Source organism: Clytia hemisphaerica, unplaced genomic scaffold (assembly GCF_902728285.1).
Source record: "Clytia hemisphaerica strain Z4C2 unplaced genomic scaffold, Clytia hemisphaerica genome assembly, whole genome shotgun sequence".
Taxonomy (NCBI): Eukaryota; Metazoa; Cnidaria; class Hydrozoa; order Leptothecata; family Clytiidae; genus Clytia; species Clytia hemisphaerica.
In genome coordinates, this window is record NW_027104306.1 from 197141 (window position 1) to 212673 (window position 15533).

The window sequence follows — 15533 nt, forward strand, 5'->3', positions numbered from 1 at the left end:
CTGCCGGATATTAAGTTTATGATTCAGGACATCTCTTAGAAAAACATTCCGAACAGTTTGGATTTAATAGACCTTTAATTGATTTAAATGGCATGTCATATATACGTAATTAGATTCAGGGTGCGATAAAAACAGTAGAATATTTTCGAAATTCCAAAAATCTCTATTGGTCAATTTGGTCCAAAACATAAGTATTTTCAAAACGTCAAAAGAATTCTATTTTGTAGCAGTATATACATACTACTGTAATCCTTTTTAAAAGCATAAAACGCTTTTCGAAATTATAAAAAAATGCCTATTGTATTTTCTTGGGGGGGGGGGGGGCACTGATCTTGCTGGTTGACGGGGATGTGCCGCTGGGGGTTGAAAAGTATATCATGTCAGACATGAATGTTTTGGGGATACTTACGTACTACCCCTTCTTCCCACAGACCCGGTAGGATTTTTTCAGCCAGTGGGGATAAAAATAACGGACTGAAACTCGCTGGAGATTGATGATCATTGATGGTATTCCCATATTTTTTATGGCTGGGGATTTCAATTCTTTTGTTTTCAAGTCAGAAAATTCAGTGGGAATGGGAAAAGTAGTAAATATATTTTGCAGTGAGGATTGGATAATTTGATTATCTTCAACGAAGACAAAAAATTGAGGATAATTTTCCACGCGCACAGGGGACGGGTTGGTCTGTGAGAAGAGGGTGTTTTATGTAACTGGAGGGTACTGGGTATGTGCCGCCCAAGGTGCCTTTTTGGACCTTCAAAGTCTCTCTAATTTTAAGGGTCGCAAAATTGACATCTAATTTCAGTCCTCTTATAGCTAAGAAGGGTTTACAAAAAAACGAAAACTCCAATATTTATCCGTATTTATTTATCACTGCAAAGGCTAAATTTCAGAACAAAAGTTCCAGTAAGGCTCTCAAAATGTCGGTCCTTTTTCGATACTAGACTTAGTCGAGACTACATTATTTTAACTTACCTTACCTGGTCGGTCGTAGCCGGCCAATAAGTGTTCCTCGCCAAACGGATCTATCCGACATCAGTGTGGGGGGGGGGTACTAGGGTTGGCGAATGAGGGGTATGTGCGGACGGGACCTCCGAAAACCGACCCTTAGAGAGACTGATTTTTGCTGAAAAGGTGACCCTTGGAGAGACATTTTGAATTTTTTTTTTCGATTTTTGAAAAAAGTCATACCCTTAGAGAGACTTTATTACAATTTTTTCTCTGGAAATCAAGAAATTTCCTGAAAATCTTGAATTTTCCGACCCTTAGAGAGACTAATTTAAAACTTTCTGATTTTTCCGACCCTTAGAGAGACTTTGAAAAGTGAAAAAACCGACCCTTACCGTCCGCACATACCCGTCATCCATTTTTGCCTAAGTACCCCCCGCCCCGGGCATCAGTGTTGCCAATTCAGTTGAGTTGTATGTCCCTGTATCTCTTCTTAGGGTATCGATCAACGTTTGTTTTGGTCTTCCTTGTTTGCGATGACCATGTTTCGGTTCCCAAAGAATAAGATGATGGTAATGGTCTCAGGATGACGAAAACAATGACCAGCTAATTGGAGTCGTCTTGATGCCATTTTTATCGCTTAAAGATGGAAGTTTCCCGTACAATTCTGTGCTAGGTATTCGATCACTCCAGTGCACATTTTTAACAACCCTAACTAAAAGTCTCGATTTTCAAAAAATTGGGTGGTACTCCCTTTATTTCGCAAACAAAAGCTTAATATGTAGCCCTCGAACTAGCCCTTCGGGCTTTATAAATCTGTGGTCGAGCCCCGCCCCCCGAAAAGCCCTCCATCACGCCATCACGCCAACCGCTGGGGGGGGGCTTGTAAGATTGTAAAGGGCCCTGTCAGACATCTTGAAAGGCTAAAAAAGGGACGCTGACCAGCGCCACGTCGCCACATCCCCGTATAGTATCCAAGTTACCTAAGTCTAAGTGTGCCGGAATGGAATCAGTTGACAACTTTTCCAGAATTGACACTTCTAGACTTTTTGGCTTATGCAAAATTTGCAAACTTCCAGACACTTTCAGCAGACGTAGCAATTCTGGCATTAAACGAGACCGTAAGAATGTCGGGAATTTAGAAAACATCAAAATCAAGACCTATTAAGTTAAACAGGGGGTGTAGCTCAGTGGTAGAGCGCTCGCTTCGCATGCGAGAGGCCCGGAGTTCGATCCCCCGCACCTCCAGATTTATTTTTCAAAAAACGATGACTCAAGAAAATCTCTTCTTTTCAATTTGTAGATAATGGTTTGGTTCGCATTCTGAAGGATATTAAGGAATTTAATATCAAAAGGTTATGAGGATGGAAAAACCGATTATTATCTGATTTGAAAATCTTTTTTGATTGACAAGTACCCATATAACTGTTATATGAGTACTTGTCAATCAAAAATCTCAAATACTCACAAACATTAAATCTGAGCCTGCACGTTCAGTTACCGGGGGTGTAGCTCAGTGGTAGAGCGCTCGCTTTGCATGCGAGAGGCCCGGGGTTCGATCCCCCGCACCTCCACACCATTTTCGGGTTTTCGTGTATGAAGAGAAAATTGCTTATCAAGGTTTAATTAAAGTTAATTTAGTTAATTAAAGGCTTTTGGTTAGTTATTGTTTACTGTAGTGCCGTGAGGGGCCTGGAATTCCCGAGCTATTTTTTCCCGAGATATTTTTTTTCGAGTTATTTTTCCGAGTTATTTTACATATGACGTCATAATTTCAGTTTTGTGACGTCATTGTGACGTCATCGAAAAAATAATAACTCGAGTTTTTTTTTAGCTTTTAAATTTTCGAGTTATTTGCTGTTTTTTAACTCGGTTTTTTTCGTGCCTTCTTAACTTTTGGGATGAGCTGGAGTTTTTATAAGATACTACACCAATTGGTCATTTGAAGTAATAGAGATGACGCGTTCTTTAGAAAAAGTAACAAAATTGTTTAACTACATGTTAAATATATATCAACAAATAACGCAAATAACTCGAAAAGTTAAAGGCACGAAAAAAACCCGAGTTTAGCAATACCAAATAACTCGAAAAGCTAAAGGCATGAAAAAACCCGAGTTAAAAAATACCAAATGATCCGAAAAAAACTGAAATTATGACGTCATATGTAAAATAACTCGGAAAAATAACTCGAGAAAAACAACTCGGGAAAAAATGACTCGGGAATTCCAGTCCCCGTGCCGTGAGACTTCAAATGTCTTCGTGTCTTGGAGGATGTTCTTAAGCTTTTGAGTTTTTGAGGTTTAAGCCTGAAAATGTTTCCTAAGAAGTCGGGTGTTAGACAGGTTAGAGGGAATCTTTAATCTTTCTCAGGCAAGAAAAAGTGAAGCCACTTATTTCCCATCCAGAACGTGCCTAGGCTGGAACGCGCCGAAATCATGACGACGGATTGTATCTAGCGCTTCCTTTGTTTTTGAGGACTGCATTTTTTGAAATCCAGTGATAGATTTTACTTTCAGACTTTTCCTGTACCACCCCTTAACTTTTGATCTAAAGTCTATTTCTCAACCAATGCTTCAATCTTAAAAAGTTTGGTATCGTTGCGAAGGTAGGAAGGAGCTTATTAATTTACTGTTAGTTTTTTCCGTGAAATTTGAAAAGAACATGAGAAAAATCAGGAAGAAAAAAATTCAAATTTTTATAGATAGGAAAAAATAAACGTCTTGTTGTCCTGGATTTTTTGCTGACGTCAGCAGTTACGTCATTAACCCTAAACTACAATGTGCAAAAAGTCTCATGCTTGTTTGCCTTTGTGCACAATGTTAATGACTTTTGACACATTTAGACTGCACATTTGTGAATACGAAAAACGGCAGTAGATGTTTATGCTTTCAATACATGAAACAATAAATGACTATTTAATTAACTTTTCTTCTGCACAAATTTAACGATACCTCCTTTCCGGTTAAAATAAATTTCTAAATTTTGTCGCATTAACAAAAACAACACAGCATCAGACAATAGTTAAGAGGTTTTTTCAAAGTCCTAATGAAGCAATTATAATTATTAAGTTATCAGAATTGAATTATTTGAGGCTTAACCCGTCAAATCTTAATCCTTCGCGATTATTTAACACGATAACCACGTCTCAAACAGAAGAAGGAAAGCCAGAAAGCACATTTTTTTCCATATATGGATCTAATGCCTTCCTCTGTCGCTGGAAACATCTTTCAACAAATCAAAAAAAATATCACATTCTCTGCAGTTATGGAACTGTATAAAAAGGGGTCAACAGTGAAAGCTAAGTCGTACATCAACTTAAAAACAAATAAAGAACGCACTGATTACGTCAATGCAGTAATCAACTTTTTATAGTTGAACCAACGATGTAAAAATAATAGATAACCAACGTGCCTTGATTCTCAAAAAACATCCGTGTTACGGTTGTAAAAATATTAATGACATTTTGCATCGTAAAAAGTGCAATTAAATAAAAACTTGCTTCATTTGCAACCTTCTATTGGACAGAATCGATCACGTGATGTATATTTTTCCAAAATTTGGGTTAGAAAAAGTGTATTTTCCTGTAGGCAGCCTCACAGAGGGAATTTTTTAATTAGATATTATTGTTCTATAAACATCCATCTGTTTATTTTGTATCAGGCAACCTTCATGCACTTTTCATTCGTGAGATATCGCACTTCAAATCACACATATAATTTTCAGATAACAGCATTTTATGAGCGTTTATTTATCCAGATGAAGATTAAGTGGTATCAGGCCGATCCGTAGTCAATTTGTCTAAAGATTGGTACCTTTATCTTTTGAAAACAATTCCAAAATTTGCAGTAAATAACAATTCAAATTTTCTATCAATTCAGTGGATGTCAAAAAGTGTGTCAAAATCTAGCTAAAAGCATAACACGCACTGCACACAGAGCTTTTTAAAGGAGTGCTCATTTCAATAGGAAAACAATGGTTGTTCTCTTGGGAGAAGTGCCTTCTAGAGGTAGTTGGTTATCTATTATTTTTACATCGTTGGTTGAACACTTTTTTTCGAATTGAGATTATAAGTTTTATAAAAGCAAAAACATTGGAAATAAGAGTTCTTGAATTTCCAAATCAATTGAATGATGACAAAAAAAAAATATTCAACTTCATTCTTAAAGGGAAATCTACACAGATTTTTACATTTTTTCTCTTTAAATTGCACAGATTAGGCTAATTCATCATCATCATCCTTCGATCTAGGTCCGAGAGGACCAATGTTGGAAAAAAACAATGACCCTCTCTCCACAGTTCACGATCAGCCATTGATGTTCCGAGCTCTAACGTTTCCAGGCCTGATTTCCGCTTTAGAGTGTCGAGAAACGAAACGAATCATCCAACACCCACAATACAACGTGGATACTGAGAATAATGATTACGCTTTATTAGAGCTTGAATCACCAGTCCGCATCACGAGATGGGTTCGAACGATCAGATTACCACCAAGGTTTTTCAGGGAAAGTACTTTTGCAGGAAGATTGTGTTGGGTTACAGGATGGGGAGCGACTTCAGTTGAAGTTGATGAAGATACTGATGAAACCACTGAGACTTTCCCTACCGTAAGTTGATATTTACAACCCCACCCCACCCATTCTCCATTGGGATTTCTATAGAAACTTTTATCCCCACACTGTGAGAAAAGTTTCCAACGGGGCTGTGAGACAATGATGTTTTTCCGCTCGTGGCGATGGCTTGTGATGTTTATGGCATAATTCTTTTTGTAGAGAGTCTGCCAAAAACATACAAGCCGTTTGCTTACCTCCACATTCGTATAATTGGTTGACAACAGCTCTATACTCTATACACCCTGTAAAGTAGAATACAGGGCCAGGTAGACAAAAAATGTTATCAATATTACGAAAACACTAACTTGCGAACTCTATATACATGTGATACATTTTCGAAACTGCGCTAAAACAAGATACAAAAAGCTGGGAAAATGAGAACATCTCAAGAATATTTTTAAGTTTAATTCTAAAGATTCATAAGAACACAAAATAATTTGGGGCAAAGCAGAATTAAAGTTTCTCCTTCACTTTATAGATTCTTCAACAAGCTGCCGTGAACGTTTTCAGACGTAGACAATGTGTGAACGCTTATGCGGGTGGTGACCGCCCTATAACACGAAACATGGTGTGCACCAAACGAGGGCACCAAGACACATGCTCCGGTGATTCGGGTGGTCCGTTAGCATGTAGACCTGGTCGTAATTGGTATGTTTGGGGTATTACGTCATGGGGACCATTCGATTGTTCAGGAAATCCTGGAGTTTATGCTTTCGTTCGTGTAAGATTGAGATGGATCAAAAGCACATGTAATTGTTAGTTCCTAGACTGATGGAACACTTTATATCATACAGTAGACTTTCTTGATTTGAATATTCGAACCACAGTGAGGAATCTCTTCAACTCGAAACTCTTTAACTCGAAAGTTTCCTTAACTCGAGCAATTTTTATGGTCCCTTCAGTTAATTAACATCTTTATAAAGATGTCATATAAAACTTACTCCCTAACTCTAACTTGAACAAATTTGCGTTCCCCATAGTTCAAAGCTCCTATCGAGGAAAAACTGTAAGAAAACATGAAATATGAAAAGTCCACTTGCTTCAAGTGTGCACCTTTTTGTGGAAACCAGTCTCAAGGGAATTATTCTTGAACATGCTGATATGGTTTCCACATGGAAAATCGAATTCAATGAGATTAGATATTATGTTCGAATTGAAATAAGTAAGAGTCAGCCATTAATTTTTCATTTCAAAAATAGTCAACACTTTCGAAAGTCACTTTGGAACAATCAGACCCAAGTTTTGTGAAGAGTCTGATAGGTTTTAGAACGTAAATACAGTTGAACCCCCTCATGTAATTCGAAATCTCAAGGGACCGAGAATTTTGTTCGAATTACATGAGTTTCGAACTAGATGAGTTTACGTATTTTTGACCTAATTCGATGAAAAAAGCCTTTCCCAGGTTTACTTTTGAACATTTTTTTGTATTTGTACTTGATGGATGCGTCTTTATTAGACATACCATCCTCCAAGTCACAGAGTGCTCCATATTGCGTTTTTAAAGTGACTTCTTTATATTTTCTTTTTCCAATCTTGTTATGATAAGAAATGGAAGGCAAAAGCAGTAGGGATGAGCTCGCCAATCGAATGTAAAAAAGAAAACATTCGATTGGCAAACAACGTCAAAAACGTTCGATTGACTAAATATCAAGTTTGTCAGCTTCATAAACTCAAAAAATTCGAAAATTCGAATAACATGATTAAAATTTCTTGATGGGACCGTAAAATCTGTTCGATTTACATGATTTTTCGAATTACATGGGTTCGAATTATAGGAGTTTTCTTAGGTTTTCAAGGTAAATTCTGAGGGGACCACAGAATCTGTTCGAATTAGGTGAGTTTTCGAATTATAGGAGTTCGAATTGCATGAGTTTAACTGTATATGTAAAATGTTGGGCGTCACTGGGTCAAAGAATGTTTTTAAAGTACTTTAAAGTATTCATGAGCGAAATATTTCATTATTGAATTTCGAATATAGTGTGTCCCGAAAAAAAGTGGTCAAAGTAAAATCCACCAATGATTTATGCCAAATTTGATAATCTTGAGAATTAAATATTCATTACAAAAAGAATTGTAATCAGTCTTACTTTGATTATTCTAAGCCCAGTTTAGATAATAATTTTTAAGGAATTTATATCATATATTATAAGATTTGTCCGCTTTTTTTTTTGGACACACTGTATATTATGTTCAATTTTTAACGAATTTTAACAAGTTACGTAAAATTACTGTATGATTTTTGTTTTGTTTTTAATTGCATTGTTAAAATATTCTAATGGTTCAAAAATTTTCTAATTCAACGAGTACTTTGTTTTTTTTTGAAAATCGGAATTAATTCAAAATAAATAATTTTCTTCTAATGGTATGGAGCGTTCAATTCCGGGGGAGTCTTAGGAACAAATACCCGGGGAGGGGTACATAGGTAAGTAAAGGCACCTTTTTTGGGACCTTAAAGTCCCTGTGAGAGTTGGAAAAGCCAGTAAATTACATTTCATTTCACTAAGGGTCGGAAAAATAGGAAAATGCCTACTTTTTACTCCTTGAAAGATCAAAATTTGGTCAAACTAGTCCGAATAAGGGTCGTAAAAATCGCAAAATTTTCATATTTTTTCTCCTTTTTAGTCCCACTAAGCAACCCTAGTACCCCCCGGAAATACCCAGACCTTAATTTCTAAAAGGCCTCTTCCTCTCCTCCTGTACTGTCCTGTTACTGCAAACGTAACCTTCATATAACCAAAAAATATTCTCAAGAGTAATAGCATGAAAGAACTTTTCATCCTCAATTAAAGAAAGTACTTTTATTTTACAGAGCCACCACCAGAATGTGAAATGCATATAAAGAAAAAAATGGAAATCCCCAACCATTATCAAAAGTCAAAAGATGGCTATGACTGAGACAGGGGTGGTTTTCGAATTTCTATATAACAGATTTAAAAGTTCTATAAAAATGAACAGACAGTATCTTAAATTTCTGAACTTAAGGAGGTCACCGTTTTTTGTTTGTTGGGTCTGTTGACCTACATACCCGAAACTAAAAATATACAAAGGGGAGGTCGGAGCGTTTAAAAGGGAAGTCTTTGGCAGTAGATTTTATCAAAATTTTAAATACTTCTTAATCGTAGCATCAATAAGATAAAACAAATTTTAGGCATACAATCATTGATATAAAACCTTAAGTTAAATACATCATTTCCCTACCTATTAAAAACAAAAGAAAAATAATTTCCTCTTTAAAATTGCTGTCTTGATCGGGTCTTGATCAAGTTGTTATGCAATTTTTATTGTATTTAATAACCTGTGGTTCAGCGCATTATTCCAAGTACGTTGGGAGCTTTACAAGACCTTATCTGATACTCCAGTTGTATTGGCGGCCTTCCAAACTAAAGAATATCATCGCATAAACCTTATAAATCTCAGTTGGATCTGACATTCCCGTAACCAACCCTACATTACCAGACACTCCCGACGCAGACCTCTAGCGTTTTGGAATAAAGTTTTTACATCAGAGGTGCTGAAAAAGTTCTTTGCCAGAGCATTACGGTTTATTTCACTTACTAAGCTAAATCGTGTGTGTACAGTAGACAAAGTTTTAGTGAATTTGACCGTAGTTTGTGTTTCCCCTTCGAGATTGTGGACCCGGGGGGAGTACTTGGGCAAAATGGGTTACGGGGATGCGCCTCTGGTCAGGGTGCTTTTTTTAACCTTCACAAGTCCCAGGTAGGGTCGCAGAAACACCAAAATGGAAAAATCAGTCCCTCGTAGGGTACCTCGGAATATCAGTCCCATTCAGGGTCACTTTTTCGCAAATTTCGGCATAACCCACGTAGGGTCCATTTTTTTAACCTCAGCGGAGAACCCCCGTCCGTCGGCAAGGATGTACCCCCCCCCCTTCGGGATTGTTGAATCTTGGTTAGGTTTGGGGACAAGAGATTTTTTTTCACGTTGGTGCAATGCAACATGCTCCATCCGACCAACCTGTAACGCTTTTTCGTGTCTCCACCCCATTTTTCTTTTTACCAATAAAAGTGAAATCGACAACATTTTTAATGACATTTGTGTGTTTCTCACTTTGCCCCGAGGGACAAAATCTGTTGAGTATAGGGTATCCCTCACTTTTTGTCCCATGAAACAAAAAAGAGCATGTTGCATTGCACCAACGCGAAAAAACTTTTCGTGTCCCTAAGCCTTAAGCCTTAAAAGCGCCAGATAACATTCTGTGGCGAATTGGGTTGTTCCAAACAGTTTGGAACGTTCAGACTTTGAAACTTGATGAAAAAGATTGTTGGTAGCAACCAGAAACAACAAACAATGTTGGTAGCAACCAGAAACAACAAACACATCTTCAAAGATTTTTCAAAATCTGACTTAATTAGGACCAATCAAGATCTTAATTATGATCACACATGAAGTTGAGTATATAAAGACACATAGATTGGAAGATGACAGTTCAAAGGTGTCGAAATATCAGGAAGTTCCAAACTGAAGACAAACAAAAATAGGAGAAAAAGGGGTAATACTAAAATACGCAACCAGCCACAACCAGCCACAACCAGCCACAATCAGCCACAACCAGCCACAATCAGCCACAACCAGCCACAACCAGCCACAACAGCCACAAACCAGCCACAACCAGCCAAAAACCAGCCACAATCCAGCCACAACCAGCCACAAGCCAGCCACAACCCCAAAGCCCCACAACCACCCAGAAAAAGTACAACCCAGCCCAAAAAAAAGGTACAAACCAGCCACAACCAACACAGCAAACCAATCACAACACAACCACCCCAGAAAAAGGTACAACAAGGACCCAGGAAAAAAGGTACAACCAGCCACAACCACCAGAAAAAGGTACAACCAGAAAAAAGGTTACAACCACCCCAGGTAGGAAAGGTAAAACCAGAACAACACAAACCAAAAAGGAAAAAGAGGCCAGGAAAAAAGGTACAACCAGCCAAACCACCCAGAAAAGGTAAAAGCCAGAAAAAAAGGTACAACCAGCCACAACCACCCAGAAAAAGGTACAACCACCCAGAAAAAAAGTTACAACCAGCCACAACCACCCAGAAAAAGGTACAATCAGCCAGAAAAAAGGTACAATCAGCCACAACCACCCAGAAAAAGGTACAACCACCCAGGAAAAAAGGTACAACCAGCCACAACCACCCAGAAAAAAGGTAAACAACAGAGAAAAAGTTTACAAAAGCCCACAACCACCCACAACCACCAGAAAGATACAACCATCAAGGAAAAAGGAAAAAAGGTCCAAAGCCACCCAGAAAAAGTACAACCATCCAGGAAAAAAGGTACAACCAGCCACACAACCATCCAACAGAAACAGGTAACACCACCACCAGAAAAGGTACAACCCACCCAGCCAAAAAAGGAAAGGTACACCAGCCACAAAAGGAAAAAAAAGGTACAACCACCCAACCCACCCAGAAAAGGGTAAAACCACCAGGAAAAAAAGTAACCAGCCCAGAAAAAAGGTAAACCACACACCACAAGGAAAAAAAAAAAAGTTACAACCAGCCACAACCACCCAGAAAAAGGTACAACCAGCCAGGAAAAGGTACAACCAGCCAGGAAAAAAGGTACAACCAGCCACAACCAGCCAGAAAAAGGTACACCAGAAAACAACCAGAAAAAAGGTACAACAGCCCAAACCACCCAGGAAAAAAGGTACAACAGCCACAACAACCACCAGAAAAAGGTACAATCACCCAGAAAAAAGTACAAAAAGGTACCACCACCCCAGAAAAAAAAGGTTACTACAAACACCAGCAACAACCACCAAAAAGGTACACACACACCAGCCAAACCACCAAAAACCACGGAAAACAACCCACAAACCCCAGGAAAACCAGGTACAACCACCACAGGAAAGGTACAATCAGCCAGGAAACCAAAGGTACAAAGCCAGACAATCAGCCACAACCACCCAGAAAAAGGTACAACCACCCAGAAAAAAAGTTACAACCAGCCACAACCACCCAGAAAAAGGTACAATCAGCCAGGAAAAAAAGGTACAATACATTTACAATCAGCCCAACCACCCACAACCACCCAGAAAAAGGTACAACCACCCAGGAAAAAGGTACAACCAGCCACAACCACCCAGAAAAAGGTACAACCACCCAGAAAAAAGGTACAACCACCCAGGAAAAGGTACAATCAGCCAGGAAAAAAAAAAAGGTAGAACAAAAGTACACCAGCAACACAACACCCAGAAAAAAGGTACAACCACCCAGAAAAAAAGTAAACCAACAACCACCCAGAAAAACAAAAAAGGTACAATCAGCCACAACCACCCACAACCACCAGAGAAAAAGGTACAACCAGCCAGGAAAAGGTACAACCAGCTAGGAAAAAAGGTACAACAGCCCACCAGCCAGAAAAAGGTACAACCAGCCAGAAAAAAGGTACAACCCACAACAGCAGCCCAGCCAGAAAAAGGTACAATACACCAGGAACAAAAAAAGGTACAACCAGCCACAACCACCCAGAAAAAGGTACAATCAGCCAGAAAAAAGGTACAATCAGCAACAACCACCCACAACCACCCAGAAAAAGGTACAACCACCCAGGAAAAAAGGTACAACCAGCAACAACCACCAAGAAAAAGGTACAACCAGCCACAACCAGCCACAACCACCCAGAAAAAGGTACAACCACCCAGAAAAAGGTACAACCACCCAGGAAAAGGTACAATCAGCCAGGAAAAAAGGTACAACCAGCCATAACCACCCAGAAAAAGGTACAATCAGCCAGAAAAAAGGTACAATCAGCCACAACCACCCAGAAAAAGGTACAACCACCCAGGAAAAGGTACAACCACCCAGGAAAAAAGGTACAACCAGCCCACCACCCAGGAAAAAACAAGAAAAAAAGTACAATCAGCCACAACACCCAGAAAAAGTACAACCCCAGGAAAAGGTCACACCCCCAGGAAAAAGGTACAACCACCCACAACCCAAATTTAAAGACAATTTTAACATTTTTCAAATCAACCCTTTGCCTTGATCTTTGATTTCAAAGGTTTAGAAAGTTCCATATTCAGCCCTCATAGACCTCATATTTTTATTATATCAAAAGGTTCTGTAATGAATACAATATCTATTTGCCAAAAAAGGTAATTTTTTCTTTTCTGTATGAAAATGTAAAGATGCAATTGCTAGCATATCACATAAAAATTTACACAAATAGAAATAAAAAAGTGAGGATAACACTAGTACTGAAATAAAAACATTACTCTAAATGATAATCGATACTATTTTCTAAAGTCATTAAAAAATGATTTCCACAAAAATTACTTCCCTTAATATTTGAACTAAAGTCTATTCGAAAAATTGACAGTTTGCAAACTTCAATACATTTTTCTTGAAGGGAAAAAATACAACTAGAAGTAATACCTCGTTGAGAAGAACTGAGCTCGTTCAAAAGTGTTTTCTTTTCAGGTTTTTCATATCCTTCAGTGAGCAAAAATGGCTTCTGGATTCTGGATTCTTCAAAAAATGGCTTCTGATCCCAGAAAGGTATAAACAATCTGAAAACATATTTGAAATCAGCGCAGTACAAAGTTTCAGAAGGTACAGTTTCTGATCAAGTAGGAAAAATCTTAAATTTTTTTTCATGTTCATTTTCTACCTTCTTTTTTGAATTTAAAAAATGATGAAATTGTTAAAAACTTGAATTAACTTTGACATAACCTTGATTGTTAAATAAAGGCTTAACAAAAAACAATAGGTTAACAGAAGAAAGAAAGCAAAAGGATAACAAATATATATTTTTCTTTTTGAAAAATGATCAAAATGATAACATGATAAAATGATGAAAACTGGGAGATAAGGGTTTGTAACAAAATATGCAGGACAACAAAACCTAAAGCGAGAGAAACTTACTTCCACTATTAATAAGGAAAGACAGAAGGTCAACTCCAGCCAAGCGGGGAAGTCTCCTGGACGAAATTTCTGATCTGGAGTTGATCAAAAACAAAGTCAAACAAAAGCAACAACTTCTCACAATCAACACCAAGTCTACTAACAACCTTTAGGGCAAAGGGGTATGCACAAATTATTTAGAATGAGCCAGTCATATATGCCTGTGTTCTTAACAAAACAGTAAAGAAATTCAAGATGAAATCTGTGAGGGCTGAATATGGAACTTTCTCCACCTTTGAAATCAAAAATATAAAGGAAAAGGGTTTGATTTGAAAAATGTTGTGGTTAAGTCTTTAAATTTGGGTTGTGGGTGTGGGGTGTTTGTAAATTTTCCTGGGTGGTTTACAAATTGGTTACTGGGTGGTTGTAACTTTTTCTGGATTTTTGGGTGGTTGTACAATTTCGGGGGGTTTTGGGTGGTTGTGGTGGTTGGGTGGTTGTAAATTTTTTTTGGGGGTTGTACCTTTTTCTGGGTGGTTGTGGCTGATTGTACCTTTTTTCTGGCTGGTTTTACCTTTTTATGGGTGGTTGTGGCTGGTTGTACTTTTTTCTGGCTATTGTACCTTTTCCTTGGTGTGGTGCTTTTTGGCTGGTTGTGGTTGTTACATCTTTTTCCTGGCTGGTTGTACCTTGTTCCTTTTTTTTTTCTGGGTGGTTGTACCTTTTTGGTTGTACCTTTCTCTGGGTGGTTGTTGTGGCTGGTTGTACCTTTTTTCCTGGGTGGTTGTACCTTTCTGGGTGGTTATACCTTTTTTGGTGGTTGTGGCTGGTTGTAACTTTTTTTCTGGGTGGTTGTACCTTTTTCTGAGTGGTTGTTGCTGGTTGTACTTTTTTTCTGGCTGATTGTACTTTTCCTGGGTGGTTGGGTGTGGTTGTGTTGTACCTCTTTTCCTGGCGGTGGTTGTACCTTTTCCTGGTTTTTTTCGGGTGGTTGTACCTTTTTCTGGGTGGTTGGGTGGTTGTGGTGGTTGTACCTTTTTTCCTGGATGGTTGTACCTTTTTCTGGGTGGTTGTGGGTGGTTGTGGCTGATTAAACCTTTTTTCGGCTGATTGTACTTTTTTTGGTGGTTGTGCCTTGGTGGTGTACTTTTTCTGGGTGGTTTTACCTTTTTCTGGGTGGGGGTGGCTGGTTGTACCTTTTTCCTGGGGTGGTTGTACCTTTTCCTGGCTGGTTGTACCTTTTTCTGGGTGGTTGTACCTTTTTCTGGGTGGTTGTGGCTGGTTTACCTTTTTTCTGGCTGGGTGGTTACCTTTTTCTGGGTGGTTGTTTGGTGGTTGTACCTTTTTTGGTGGTGGTGTACCTTTTCCTGGGTGGTGTACCTTTTTCTGGGTGGTTGTACCTTTTTCTGGGTGGTTGTGGCTGGTTGTACCTTTTTCGGCTGATTTACCTTTTTCTGGGGGTTGTTGGTGTACCTTTTTTCTGGGGTTGTATTTTTTCTGGGTGGTTTGTGGGTGGTTGGGCGATGTACCTTTTTTCTGGCTGATTGTACCTTTTTCTGGGTGGTTGTGTGGCTGGTTGTACCTTTTTTCATGGTGGTTGTACTTTTTCTGGGTGGTTGTGGGTGGTTTGTGGCTGATTGTACTTTTTTTCTGGCTGTTGTACTTTTACCTTTTCTGGGTGGTTGTGGCTGGTTGTACCTTTTTTCCTGGCTGGTTGTACTTTTTCCTGGGTGGTAGTACCTTTTTCTGGGTGGTTGTACCTTTTTCTGGGTGATTGTGGCTGGTTGTAACTTTTTCCTGGGTGGGGGTGGTTGTACCTTTTTCTGGGTGGTTGTGGGTGGTTGTGGCTGGTTGTACCTTTTTTCCGGGCTGGTTGTACCTTTTCCTGGCTGGTTGTACCCTTTTTCCTGGGTGGTTGTACCTTTTTCTGGGTGGTTGTGGCCGATTGTACCTTTTTTCTGGGTGGTTGTGGCTGGTTGTACCTTTTTTCCTGGCTGGTTGTACCTTTTCCTGGGTGGTTGTACCTTTTTCTGGCTGGTTGTGGCTGATTGTGGCTGGTTGTGGCTGATTGTGGCTGGTTGTGGCTGGTTGTGGCTG

At 38.8% G+C, this 15533-nt stretch overlaps 1 protein-coding gene and 2 non-coding genes across 3 annotated transcripts in view; all 3 read left to right on the forward strand.

Moving 5' to 3' along the window:
- Positions 1–2125: 2125 nt before the first annotated feature.
- Positions 2126–2197, forward strand: Trnaa-cgc (transfer RNA alanine (anticodon CGC)). The gene has a single exon. It is a non-coding gene; the product is annotated as a tRNA-Ala (tRNA).
- A 254-nt stretch (positions 2198–2451) lies between these two features.
- On the forward strand, positions 2452–2523 carry Trnaa-ugc (transfer RNA alanine (anticodon UGC)). The gene has a single exon. It is a non-coding gene; the product is annotated as a tRNA-Ala (tRNA).
- A 2398-nt stretch (positions 2524–4921) lies between these two features.
- The window catches only part of LOC136817475 (chymotrypsinogen A-like), a 13278-nt gene continuing 2666 nt past the window's right edge, over positions 4922–15533 (forward strand). The window contains exons 1-4 of the mRNA XM_067073804.1: positions 4922–4955; positions 5306–5553; positions 6038–6280; positions 6540–6565. Coding sequence (XP_066929905.1) covers positions 4922–4955; positions 5306–5553; positions 6038–6280; positions 6540–6565 — 551 coding nt within the window. The remainder of the gene's footprint in view (positions 4956–5305; positions 5554–6037; positions 6281–6539; positions 6566–15533) is intronic.